Below are 13797 nucleotides of genomic sequence, written 5' to 3' on the forward strand. Positions count from 1 at the left end.
GGTTCTCTTTGATATAAGGATTCCCCAAACTTTAATAAAGTTTAAAAACCTGAACTCAGATTACTCTCCATTACACACACACAAACACACACACATTCTCTCAAAAAGTTTACTAAATTCTAAGATATTGGAGCAGACTGTATTTTCCAAAGATGACCACAACAATATCTCCCATTTCAAATGTACTTCCTGAAAAGAAACTATGAACACCGTCCCATCAAGAGGTGGCAGTCCATACATTCCCTGCTAAATGTGGAAGCTGCTATGTGACATCTGAGGTGAGATCATTAAAGGCAATGCAGCCTCCTCCTGGTTCTCTAAGGCACTTGCTCTTGGAGCCAGTCACCATGCACTGAGGAAGGGCAAACAGCCACAAGAAGAGGTAATGAAGTCTTGGGCACTCAGCAGCTAAGTTCCCAGACCACAGTGAGTGCAGACTTACCAGCTATGTGACTGAGCCATTTAATCTCACTCAGCCTACCCCAAGTGAAGAAGGACTGAGCCTTCTTCACCACACTTGGCACAAAATGCAGATTTGTGATGAACTAAATGATTGTTATCATTTTAAAACACTAAATTCTGATATGTTTTGTTATAAGTCAAAAAATTAACAGAAAACACACAATCCTCTGCTGTGCGTGGTCACTGCCACTAACATATACACACAGACATAGGTACAATGCCATTCCCAGGTATCTCTAAGATAACATTGGTTGTATTTCCAAATAATTTACCTACTGTTCCTTATATTCTGATCCTTCATGTATCTTATAATCACTAAAGAACTTCCAGAATGACAGAGCAAGGACCTCCAAAAATCTATTCCTGCATAAAACTAATGAGAACAATGGTAAAAATTGTCAAAAATCATTTTTCTTCAGAACTCTGGAAATGAAACCAGGTCTTGAAACAATCCGAGGTATATTTAGAAAAATTTATATCTCAGTAAGAACATAGAATTCTGTGGCACTAACTTGCTCCATTCCTATCCCTCTCCCACCGGCTTTACGTAGAGCTTTGAAAATTAACAACCTTGTAATCATGGTAGCCATGAAAATCAGCGGCCTCACAACTACCAGAGGGGCAGAATGGGTTTGGAAGTCCCTAAAGAGCTCATTGGCAGAAAACTGTCATTACTTGACCCATCTGGCAGCTAACTGGAAACCCCTACTTGCAGGGCTCATGTTCAGCTGACGTTACTCAGAGCTTTCTCACTGGGAACAGCATTTCCCAGGGCAGTGGCCAAAATCAGCAGCAATTTGCTAACACTGCAGCTGCCTGACATTGTGGCAAGAGTTGGGGCAAACAAGAACTTGAGCAAAATCTTAAAAAAACCACAACAAAAAAAACTGTGGAATGAGAGATACATAGGGGCCTTTGAAAATCTCTGATATATTCCTGGGAATATGGAAGACCAAGCCCAAGACAGACCTGAGATGTCCCAGTTTCTCACTCTGCTGATCTTGCGGTTCCGTGCACATAGGGAAGTGAAAGCTGGAACACTGCAAATATACACAGTACAAACAGGGCTCCTTACAAAGACTTGGAGACTTCATGGTTCAAGGAATTAAAGGACATCTCCGTTCAGCCAGAGGGTCTTTTTTTTCTCTTTTTCAGAGTCTTTTATTACAAGATATTGAATATAGTTCCCTGTGCTTTTTAGTAGGTCCTTGCTGCTTATCTGTTTTATTTATAGTAGTGTAGATTTGTTAATTCCAAACTCCTAATTCATCCAGAGGGTCTTTTCTTGAAATCCTAATGTTTGAAGCACACAATTAGACATGCTTTCACATAGGTATACATTCTCGAAACTATCACCACAATGAAGAGAATGGACATCGTTACTGTCCCCGAAAAGTTTCTTGATGCCCCTTATAAGACCTCCCTCCCATACCTGCATGTCTCCGTAACTCGGGCGACCACTGATCTTCTGACACTACAGGTAAGTTTGCATTTTCTAGAATTGTTTATACGTGAAATCATACAGCATGCACTCTTTTCTCCCTGACTTCTTTCACTCAGCGTAATAATTTTGAGATTCATTCAAGTTGTTTTGTATATCAAGTCTATTCCTTTCTACTGCTGAGTCTTATTGTACAGATATACCACAATTATGTATTCATTGATCAGTTGATGAACATTTTGGAAATTTCAAATATTTGACTATTAAAAATGAAGTTGTTATGAACATTTGTGTACAAGTATATGTAAGGGCATATGCTTTCATTTTTCCTGCATAAATAACTAACAGTGAAATAGCCTGGCCATATATTTATTTTAAAAACTATCAAAATATCTTCCACAGTGATTTTCCATTGCACATTCCCCACAGTACTGTATGAGAGTTCTGACTGCTTCAAATCTTTGCCAACAGTCAGCATGATCAAGCTTTAAAAGTCATTGACTTTTAATAATGAATAAAGTAACACCTTGGGCACTGGGGAGTTTCTTTAATGCTACAGGTAATGTGCCATTAGAAGCATGACTCAGATGATCTGTCCCTACTCTTTTCTCTCTCTTTACAGTGGTCAGGAATGACTCCTTCAAACGCCTGTGTTTCACAATTATAGGAGATTCCATAAACACTCTGAAATATACCCCACTTTGCAGCTGTAAACACCATGGATTCTTTCATATTTACCTCAGAGATTTCATATACACCTTTCTACATTCAAAGTAGCACATTAGATTGTCAATATATATTATATGGATAGAATACTGGATCTCAGAGAGATTAATGATTTAGTCACACGGCTTCTTTACGGAAGTATCTAGAATAGATTATTAGCCTCCTGATTTCAAGTCTACCATTCTTTCTAGTATACTTTCTGCCGACTTCATTCTATTTTTATTTTAGTAAACATATGAAAAAACATTTGTTTTGAAAGCTAAATTTTTCTGCAAAGAAAAAGACTATGAAATGAAATATTTTCAGGGTCTTATAATTCAGAGAACAGGGCAAAGGAGGAAAAATTTCCCAGGAATGTCTCATTAGTTTACAATCCAAAGAGACACAGTCAATAAATGAGGCCCCTCAAGGGAATGTCAATGAGATTTAGAAACCACATTTTATTCTGAATTTGTATCCTGATCTGTAGAATACTGTAATTATCCTCCACTGTCCATAAATCTTTGATTAAAACTTATAATACACAATGACCACACGTTAACCGCGGTTTTGGGGATGAAGACCAATGGCTCTGGCCACATTCATCGGGAACCAGGTAGAAAGAGAGAGAGGACAGCATCTCAAGGAGATAAACTACTGCTTGTTAAAACTGAAGTTAAAAAGAAGGAATAGAAAGTAAAATAAGGAGAAAAGAAAGACTTTCTATGACTTCCTGGGAGTCTCTAGAAATATTATGGGGCTCACAAGATTTCTCTGGATAGGATAAAAGCTAAAGTTATTTGATATTTTAAAAACTTAGACCTGCACTCCTATTCTGTTGACTTCCATACAGTATTCCAAAATGTATTTCAAAAGTACAAAGACCTCAAACTGCAGCCCAAAGAGCAATGATAATTTTGAGACAAATATTTGATGAATAAACTAAATTTTGACAGTGTCTTTTTTAGAGTAGGACGTTAGGTTACTTTTCTTTTGAGGTAACAGGAAAAATATAACCACTCAGAAATCCTTAATATGATGTATCAAGAGACAATTTAAACATATTCTCAGATAACTATAATAACATTTACTACTTTACTGTTTTTCTAATCTCCACTCAATATTTAAGTATTTTGAAATTAGCATAGCTGGGTTGTCAGCTTGCTTGTTTGCTTTTTAAATGTTCAGCATTGCTAAATCCTTGACTTAAGGCTTTTAAATGACAACTCATACCCCATGCATCCACTGACTCAATATTCTTGATTTTCACTCAACTAGTTCTATTTATATGAAAGTGTTGATTTTGGTTGGATTTTTCATTTTGCTTTTCTTTTTAATGATTGTCTGTTTTTATAAAAGTTTTCCATATCAAAAGAAAAGAATATCTCAGTAGACAAACAATATCTGTTATTTGGGAATGTCTGTAGACACTGCAGAGTGCGTTCATACTGTTGCATTTTTATTAGTATTTGAGGTGGCCCAAAGAATGGGTTAAAACTGGTTCTTCTTGGTGAGGTTACTCACCAAGAAGAAAAAAGAGAGGACAAAAATTAAATAAGAACAGGAAGTGGAGAAATTACAATCAGCACCAGAGAAATACAAAAATAATAATAACAATAAGAGAATACTATGAACAACTATATGGCAACAAATTGGACAACTTAGAAGAAATGGACAAGTTTCTAGAAATATACAGTCCATCAAAACTGAATCAAGAAGAAATATTTGAACAGACTGATCACTAGAAATGAAACAGAATCAGCAATAAAACATCTCCCTGCAAACAAGAGTCCAGGAACAGATGGCTTCACTGAAGAATTCTACCAAACGTACAAAGAACTCATACCAATCCTTCCCAAACTCTTTCAAAAGACTGAAGAGGCGGGAACACTCCCAAACTCATTATATGAAGCCACCATCACTCTGATATCAAAACCAAAGACACTACCAAAAAAGAAAATTACAGGCTAATATCACTGATGAACATAAATGCAAAAGATTCTGTAAAATTATCGCTACATGCAAGTGACATGATACTATATATAGAAAACATGATACTATATATAGAAAATCCACACAAAAAATTCTAGAGCTAATATAAGAATTCGGCAAGGTAGCAGGATACAAGATTAACATACAGAAGTCAGTTGCATTTCTTTACACTAACAATGAAATGTGAGAAAAGGAAAGTAAAAAAAAAAAATCCCTTTTAAAATCACATCAAATAACAAACAAACAAACCAATCAACCTAGGAATAAACCTGACCCAGGAGATGAAAGATTTATACATGGAGAACTACAAAACAATGATTAAAGAAATTAAAGATGATTTAAATAAATGGAAAGATATCCCATGCTCTTGGGTAGAAGAATCAATATTGTTAAAATGGCCATACTACTCAAAGCAATCTACAGATTTAATGCTATCCCTATGAAATTACCCATGACATTGTTAACAGAACTAAAACACATCATCCTAAAATTTATATGGAATCACAAGACTCAGAATTGCTAAAGCAATACTGAAGAAAAAGAACGAAGCTGAGGAATAACCCTCCCAGACTTCAGACAATACTAAAGAACTACAGTAATCAAAACAACGTAGTATTGGCACAAAAACAGACATATGGATCAATGGAACAGAATAGAGAGCCCAGAAATAAACCCATATACTTAGAGTCAATTAATCTTCAACAAAGGAGGCAAGAATATACAATAGAAAAAGAACAGTCTCTTCAACAAGTGGTGCTGGAAAAACTGGATAGCCACATGTAAATCAATGAAATTAGAACACTCCCTCACACCATATACAAAAATACACTCAAAATGGCTTAAAGACTTAAACATAAGACAAGACACTATAAACCTCTTAAGAAAAAACACAGGCAAAACATTATCTGACAAAAATCTTAGCAATGTGTTCCTAAGGCAATCTACCCAGGCAATAGAAATAAAAGCAAAAATAAACAAATGGGACCTAATTAAACTTATAAGCTGTTGCACAGCAAAGGAAACCATAAACAAAATGAAAAGACAATCTATGGAATGGGAGAAAATATTTGCAAATGATGCGGCTGACAAGGGCTTAATTTCCAGAATATACAAACAGCTCATACAACTTAATGAGAAAAATCCAAACAACCCAATCCAAAAATGGGCAGAAGACCTAAATAAGCAATCCTCTAATGAAGACATACAAATGGCCAATAAGCACATGAAAAAAATGCTCTACATCAAAGAATTATCAAAGAAATGCAGAGCAAAACTAAAAAGAGGCATCATCTCACACTAGTCAGCACAGCCATCGTTAAAAGGTCAACAAACAATAAATGCTGGAGAGGGTGTGGAGAAAAGGGAATCCTCCGACACTGTCCGTGGGAATGCAGTTTGGTGCAGCCATTATGGAAAACAGTTTGGAAACTCCTCAAAAAACTAAAAATAGACATACCATATGAGACAGCAATCCCACTCCTGGGCATGTATCCAAAGGGAACTCCAATTCGAAAAGGTATTTTGAAATTTCAGTGTTCATAGCGGCACTATTTACAATAGCAAAAATATGGAAACAAACTAAATGTCCATCATTGACAGGTGACTGGATAAAGAAGTTGTGGTATATTTATACAATGGAACACTACTCGGCCATAAAAAAAGAGTGAAATAATGCCATTTGCAGCAACATGGATGGACCTGGAGATCATCATTCTAAGTGAAGTAAACCAGAAAGAAAAAGAAGAATACCATATGATATCACTTATATGTGAACTTATTTACAAAACAGAAACAGACTCACAGACATAGAAAATAAACTTAAGGCTACCAGGGGCAAGGGGTGGGAAGGGATAAAATAGTAGTTAGAGATTTGCAGATACTACTATATATAAAATAAACAGCAAGTTTCTTCTCTTCTCCTATAGCAGAAGGAACTATAGTCAATATTCTGTAGTAACCTATGATGACAAAGAATATGAAAAGGAATATGTGTGTGTGTGTGTATATATATATATATGTATATGACTGAAACACTATGCTGTATACCAGCAACTGACACAACATGGTAAAATGACTATACTTCAGTTTTTTTTTAAAGTGAAAAAAATTACTTCCTCCACCCTCAAAAAACTGGTCCTTATTCTCTTATTTGATGAGACCTAAAATACCAGTGAAATCTGTTTTAATTTCAGAAAAAAAATTTTCTTTAAAACTAGGTTTCATTCTTTCAGATTATTTTGCAAAAGATTAGTCAGAAAAACAGACTTACATCCAGATTTTGAAAGTTAAGAATGGCATAATTTTAACAGGAAATCTAATGTTTTAGTTAGTGCATGTAAGTACTATATAGCTATTTGGACTTCTTTTGAAAGGAGAGATATGTCAGGGGAAACAAGTCAGTTGTTTTGCATGCACAGTATAGAATTGTCATTTTTTAGTTTTTTGTTCTATCTATCACATGAAATGTAACAAAAAGAGTTACGAGAGAACGCACAATTCTACTGAAGTTGTCACAGCTGAGAAACAGGTAAACCATGGGAGCCTGTGTACTAAGACAAAGCTGTTCCAAAGTCAGTGTGAAAGCGTTGATTTTTCGGGGCCTAACAAAAATGGTCCTCTTGTTAAAGACCAGAATGTTTCCTAATTACATCTTTTATCATATTTTATTTCAAACACTTACTTATATCAGTGTGGACTTACTGGATATTTATTTTATACTTTTAAAAGACTTTAAAGTCACACTAGTGTTCCTTTACTGATCACTAGCAGAACCATTTATCTTTTTCCAATTTAAAAAAAAAAACAACAAAATCCATAACATAGCTTGAGAAAAGAGACAAGTTTATTTCTTACAGTTTTTTTAAATAGGAAACATGAGGGAAAGGAAATTGTAAAAATGGTGATGAAAGAAAGAAGACCTACAAACCAGAAACAACTTGAGAGGAGACTCAAATTTCCTTCGCGATGGTGAGAAAGAAACAGGATAAGAAGGCTGCAACAAAGGGAATCTCATCTCCTATGACCACCTGCACCGAGACTCTGATTTGTCAAAACTTTCTTCTCTTCAGGGTTTTTCTCAGAGCAATTTTAACATCTTTGTTCCTCAAACTGTAAATTAAGGGGTTCATCATGGAAACCACATTGGTATAAAAGACAGAAGATATTTTTCCCTCATCCATTGACTCAGCAGAAGATGGTTTGAGATACATAAATAAACCTGATCCAAAGAACAGAGAAACAGCAATGATGTGGGAAATGCAGGTGCTGAAGGCTTTGGACTTGCCTTCTGTGGAGCTGATGCGAAAGATGCTGGAGAGGATGAGAGCATATGAGACAAAGATGGTGAGACTGGGCACAATGATGTTGATGCCCACCACGATGAAAACCACCATCTCATTGATGTAGGTGCTGGTGCAGGAGAGCTGGAGCAGAGGGAGGATGTCACAGAAGTAGTGGTTGATGGTATTTGCATCACAGAAGGACAGTCTCAACATGCACCCAGTGTGAGCCATACTGCCAGAAAATGCCATTGAGTACGAACCAAAAACAAGCCTAGAACACACTGCAGGGGACATGGCAATGTTATACAACAGTGGCTTACAGATGGCCACGTAGCGATCATAGGCCATTGATGTCAACATGTAGCATTCAGAAATGGCAAAAAAACAGAAAAAGTAGAGCTGAGTCATGCACCCCATGTAAGAAATAATATTCTTCTTTGACACGAAATTCATCAGCATTTTTGGTGTAAATACTAAAGAAAAACAAAGATCTATAAAGGACAAGTTAAAGAGGAAAAAGTACATGGGGGTGTGTAGGTGTGAATTCAGCCCAATTAGAGTTATCAAGCCCAAATTTCCCAACACAGTGACCATATACATTACTAGAAACAGGAAAAACAAGGGAACTTGGAGATCTGGATGGTCTGTTAACCCCACTAGAATAAATTCAGTCACGAAAGAATCGTTTCCAGGAGCCATTCTTCTCTAAGGAAATCTGTGGACATGGGAGAAAAGGGTTACGTTAGAGAAAAACAGCTCTTCTCACGATGTCTCATCCTACAAGAGTATGTATGTACTGGGCATGTCTGAGACTAGCCCCGCCTGGACTCACAGAATCTGCCTTTACCATCACCATGATAGTAAGTGACATGGACTTTGCCTGGATGAGTCTTAATAAGCTAATTATAGCAAAGAGCATCGGACGCTTAGCATACGAAGGGAGGCAGTGCTGCCTGGAAAAACCGAGGGATAAGAGAGAGGGATGGACTAGAACAGAATCTTCCTTCTCTCATCTCATCATTTCTTCATTCACTTAAGCCCTCCCCTTACCAGTAAAATTGTAGGCAGAGACCCTAGTCTCTAGGCTGGCCTCTAATGCAGACTAGATCTGGTGGCATGGGAACCAAGAAGATTGTCTCTAACTGAAAACTAAGGGACCAAAGGCTAGGAGAGGTTAACTTACTACCCCATGTCACAGAATAAGAGCCATAAATGTAGAAGAGCAGGAGTCTGTGCACGAAGAGGGCATTTACTGCCTGAGATACTGCACTTCCTGGGCCTCCTAAACTCTAAACACCCCCTGCTCCTCACTGAACACGTCCTCTCAACAGTTTCACTTACATCTCAGAACTGCCCGAAATGGGAAGTAAAGTAGCAGATCTTATACCCCCGGGCTTCCATCTCAAAATAAGACATTCATATCAACAGAATTCAGAAACCCACCTTCCTTAGTCCAGAAACCTTAGAATTCATCCATGGTATTTACCCTTGTGGTCCTGGAAAGGCAGTTCCAGATTCTAAGGTTTTTGGTTCCTTTGATTCTAGAAGGATGCTACCCAGACTTAATTTCAGATATGTCCTGGAAACATTTCTGAACTACAAGTATTAATTTCAGATCATGAATGTCTTCTCAAGCAGCATGTATAAATAAATAAATAACAGCATTGTTTATTGATAAGACACGGAAGATTGAACGTGAGCTTAATGATAAAGCTCACTTGATTATAAACAGGGTAGGAGCTTGCTCAGTCTCTCCCCCAGGGAACAGAGTCTGTGTGTAAAAGAGAAATAAGGGGACTGTATTTACACACTGGATCATGTTCTTTAATTCCTTAGAGACTCAGTATTTTAATCTAGTTTACACTTCACTCCAGGGATTGTACATCCCCCAAGACAGAGTTAAAAATAAACCTGTATTTTCCTATCATCTTCATCTCTTAAATCTATTGTATAAATTATTTCTCTGTCTTCCCATATCCTCAATGGAAAATTTCCACAGTCTGCCTACAGGTTTTTTTAATATCCTTAACATACAGAGAGAAATCATGTCTGTATCAAGCTTCCCAGCATGCTAACATCTTACAAAACTATAATAAACTATCACTACTAGGATATTGGTATTGATACGTTCAAGATGCAAAACAGTTCCATCTCCACAAAGATCCCTCATGTTGTCCCTTCATAGCCACATCTTTCTTCCCCTCATCCCTGACTCTTAGCAACCACTAACCTGTTTTCCATTATAATTTTGCCTTTCCAAGAATGTTATATAAATGGAATAATACAGGGTAAAAACTTTGGAAAATCGCTCTTTCTCTCAGTGCAATTTCCTGGAAATTCATCCAAGTTTTTGTCTGTATCAGTAGTTGGTTCATATTTATTGCTGAGTAGTATTATGCCATGGTATGAATGTTTTACAGGCTGCTTAATCATTCACCCATTGGAGATTCAGGTTGTTTCCAGTTTGGGGCTATTATCAAAAAAAGCTGCTATTAACATTCATATATAGCTCCTTGTGTGAGTATAAGTTTATTTATCTGGGATAAATGCCCACAAATGCAACTGCTTAGCCTTATGCCTGTGCTTCCTTTTTCTATTAACATGAGTTGTGTAACTAACTCTACTATCATAAATACCTTTGTTTTGGCTACTTAGAAGCTCAGACACTAAGCTCAAACTTTGCAACAATTTAGGCTTTTTTGCTCTATTTTCGTTATTTTCTTTGAGGCCTTGACTCATTTTATTTTTATTGTTCTAATTTCTAAATTTTTATTTTAATTTATCAACATGTATCATTCTCTGGCATCACTCTTTGAATTCAACAGCAAGCCATATTGATTCAATATAAAACTGTGTCTTTAATCCATCCATTTTCATGTCTATTGCCATTAAAATTACATCTTCTATTTCCAAGATAATTTCAGGAGACACAAAGTGTTCTGAGTGTTTACTCTGACCAATAGCTCCACCTTCCCCTATCAAAACTTCCCCCCAACAACATACACACACCCACATACACGTGCACACCTCTGCAGATATGCTAATCAACAACTAGAAAATATTTTTCAAGTGTAAAACAGATTACATCGCTCTGCTTTTGAAATATACTAGTGGCTTCTCTTTGTACTTAGAATAAGGTTACAACTTCTTGCATGATCTAGCATTCGCCTACTTATCTAACCTCCTTTGTACCACCTTCACCCATCAGCCATACTGCCTCCTCTGATTCTTCAATATGGCCAGGTTTGCTCCACCCTGGGCAGTTTGTACTTCCTGTTGTTCTACATTCCTCTGCTCGAGGTCCTTGCAACTCAACGAGCACTACTAACATCATTAGGGAATCTGTTAAAATGCACAGTCTCAGGTCCTAAGCCACAGGAATTGAATCAGGATCCGCACCTTAGCAAGATCCCCCCAAGATGTGAGTGCACATTAAAGTTTTAGGTTATTCTCTCCAAGAGCTGAAACCAGCTTTCTTTGTTCTTGTTTTCTCCTCTGAACCTCTCTGCTGCTTCTCTGGGCCAGAACGCATTGCATGATCATGTAAAGCCCATCCTTAAAAAACTTCTGCATTCTCTCTGAAGAACCTCCTTGCATGAAAGATAGAACTGTACCATTTTACATTTCATTGTTTTTTCACCTATACACAGACTCAGAGATTCCATGGCAGTGTAACATGCATTCCAATAGCTGGTTACAACACATTGTATTAGGATGTTTAGTTTATAGGAATAATTTTTATATAAATTACATCTTATTTCACATAAAAATGAATGATGCTAACCAGTATCTATGTAGCCATCTACTAAACTATAAGTTCCACTAGGCCAGAGCTAAAATTTTTATCTTATATATCTGACCACCCTCCAAAATAATCTACTACACGGACTCACCTAATTCAGGTCATGTAATTTTTGAAATTCAAAAGCAATTTAAAAAGCTATTACTGCACAGAACAGGTGAAACATGGCTTAAGCATCTGAAGCTCTTAGAAGCAGTACACTTTCAAAAAAAGTGGTAGTAATTCATTGCAAGGGTCACTAAAGGGGGATAAAGAGTTAAAAAAGTAAAGTTAACAAGGCAGACGCAGCTGGCAAAAGGATGACCCTAGAATCGGTAACTTGGCAATGAGTCCTCATACCTCAAAAGCCAGATCCATCCCATGATTCCCCAATCTACACAAAGGAAGAATTAGATAAAGCCAAAAAACGAAGCTCCAATAAAAGAGCTAGGAGGCCATGGGTGGCTAGTTAATGAACATGGAAAATACTTCTTTCCCCAGATGCAGCTCGTGCAGCCATTAGGGAGGCTCACCAAGGAACTCACTACGGGAGGAAAATGTAACTGGTTACCTGAGGTCATGGTAACTCCTAGGATGAAAAGTATAATGAGTCAGATAGTTGAGACATGCCCCCTGCACACAATGAACAACCCCAACACTGTACCCTCCGGAGGCCCCCCGGTAAGGTCCATTGAGACCAGAAGGACATATCCTATAGAAGACTGGCAGATTGATTTCACAGTCATGACGAGTACAGGGCAATTTCAGGTATCTCCTGGTGTTAGCAGACACAATTTCTGGGTAGAAAGAAGCACTCTGAAGCTGTAGTGGCTAGGGCATTACTAAGAGATAATCCCCAGGTTTGGGCTCCCAGGATCCCAATAAAGTGATAATGGTCTGGCATTTGTGTCTCAAGTTAGGAAGGGGATTAGGAGTGCCATAGGCATAGAATGGACCTTGCTTGCACTCAGCCTGGAGACTCCAATCAGCAAGGAAAGTAGAGAGACCCAATCAGACCTTGAAACAGTCAAGCTGTGTCAGGAAACTCAAGAAAATTGGATTAAGCTGCTTCCAATTGCCCTGCTCAGCATGGCGTTGGCTCCAATGGATAGGTTAAAGTGAAGGGTATTTGTACGTATGAATGTAGACCCATTCCCCAAATCAAAGAGAAGAGATACCTTAACTCCCTTGAAATGGAACAACTCAAGTCTGCCCTCCAGGTGGAATAAATCATGAACGCTTTCATGGAATACAGTGACCAGGTGCTGCCTGCCCACACTCATCTGGCCCTCCACCACTTTTGGCTGGGAAACTGGGTATATCTAAAACCCTGGAAAACCAGCCGCCCACAAGACTAGTTCACTCCTACGTGGGATGGACCCCACTCTGTAATCCCAAACACTCATCTGCCCTGAAGCTGCAGATGTTCTATCCATGGGGGCGTCACACTGGAGGGAAGAAGCCCCCAGCCTCAAACTCGAGAGAGACAACCTAAGCAACGGCCCCTTTTGACTACTTGTATGACCCCCTCTCTGACCTGAAGCCGCTCTCCAAAAAACACCCAAAGCAGGGCCAGCAGTGAGCCTAGATATCAGGGCACAATTTTGTCCACAGGCCAAAGACCAAGACACCTTCATTTGTAGGAAAAATTTGACAGGTGATCATTAATCTCTTGCCAATATTTGGGCCAGGCATCCTAAATTGTCTCGTGTCCTTTGTCTCCAAAAGGTTAGACAATGACGGTTACTCAGGGATACAAACAGCGAGGGCTGAGGCCTGCTGACAACCAAACACAACTAAAGGCAGCTGGGAGAAGTTCTGCTCCCCAGCTCGGGGTTACGAAGACGCCCGGCATCAGCAGGAAGTAGTTCCAGAAGACAGACCGGCACCCCTCAGTGCCCCGCAAGAATAAGGAGCAGGACAAGAGGCACAGGAGGCGTCTGTCACCAACAAAGCCCATTCACAATTTCTGGGAAATAAAAACAGAATCTGCATAATAAAAGCCAAGTCTTACCTTTTCCGCTTGCTCAGAGGAGGTCGCACAGGGAGGCCTAGTCCTCAGTACTTCAGGCCTGCGTTTCTCGGAAACAGCTGTCCCGACAGCTCAGCTCAGAGACTGCTTCTGGAAGCACAGC

The 13797-nt window shown here is 38.4% G+C and overlaps 2 protein-coding genes across 6 annotated transcripts in view; both read right to left on the reverse strand.

Moving 5' to 3' along the window:
- The window catches only part of VWA5A (von Willebrand factor A domain containing 5A), a 105889-nt gene extending 92123 nt beyond the window's left edge, over positions 1–13766 (reverse strand). For all 4 annotated transcript variants that reach the window (XR_012066745.1, XM_072954140.1, XM_015244081.3 and 1 more), the window contains exon 1: positions 13677–13766. The gene's annotated coding sequence lies outside the window, so the exon portion shown is untranslated. The remainder of the gene's footprint in view (positions 1–13676) is intronic.
- Positions 7425–13753, reverse strand: LOC102540498 (olfactory receptor 8B3-like). Of its 2 annotated transcripts, none has more exons than XM_072954143.1 (2): positions 13677–13753; positions 7425–8596 (listed from the first exon to the last, which is right to left on the reverse strand). In XM_072954143.1, exon 2 carries the CDS (start codon positions 8578–8580, stop codon positions 7648–7650), a length of 933 nt encoding a protein of 310 aa, XP_072810244.1. In that variant the 5' UTR covers positions 8581–8596; positions 13677–13753; the 3' UTR covers positions 7425–7647. The 2 variants fall into 2 exon arrangements, with proteins under 2 accessions (XP_072810244.1, XP_006209886.1); XM_006209824.3 differs by lacking the exon at positions 13677–13753 and adding an exon at positions 11775–11863.
- Positions 13767–13797: the final 31 nt, after the last annotated feature.

The sequence above is a fragment of the Vicugna pacos genome, chromosome 33, assembly GCF_048564905.1.
Source record: "Vicugna pacos chromosome 33, VicPac4, whole genome shotgun sequence".
Taxonomy (NCBI): domain Eukaryota; kingdom Metazoa; phylum Chordata; class Mammalia; order Artiodactyla; family Camelidae; genus Vicugna; species Vicugna pacos.

Excerpts from the sequence above, each read along its gene's own strand:
- LOC102540498 (XM_072954143.1), bottom strand. The coding sequence starts at position 8,580 with ATGGCTCCTGGAAACGATTCTTTCGTGACTGAATTTATTCTAGTGGGG.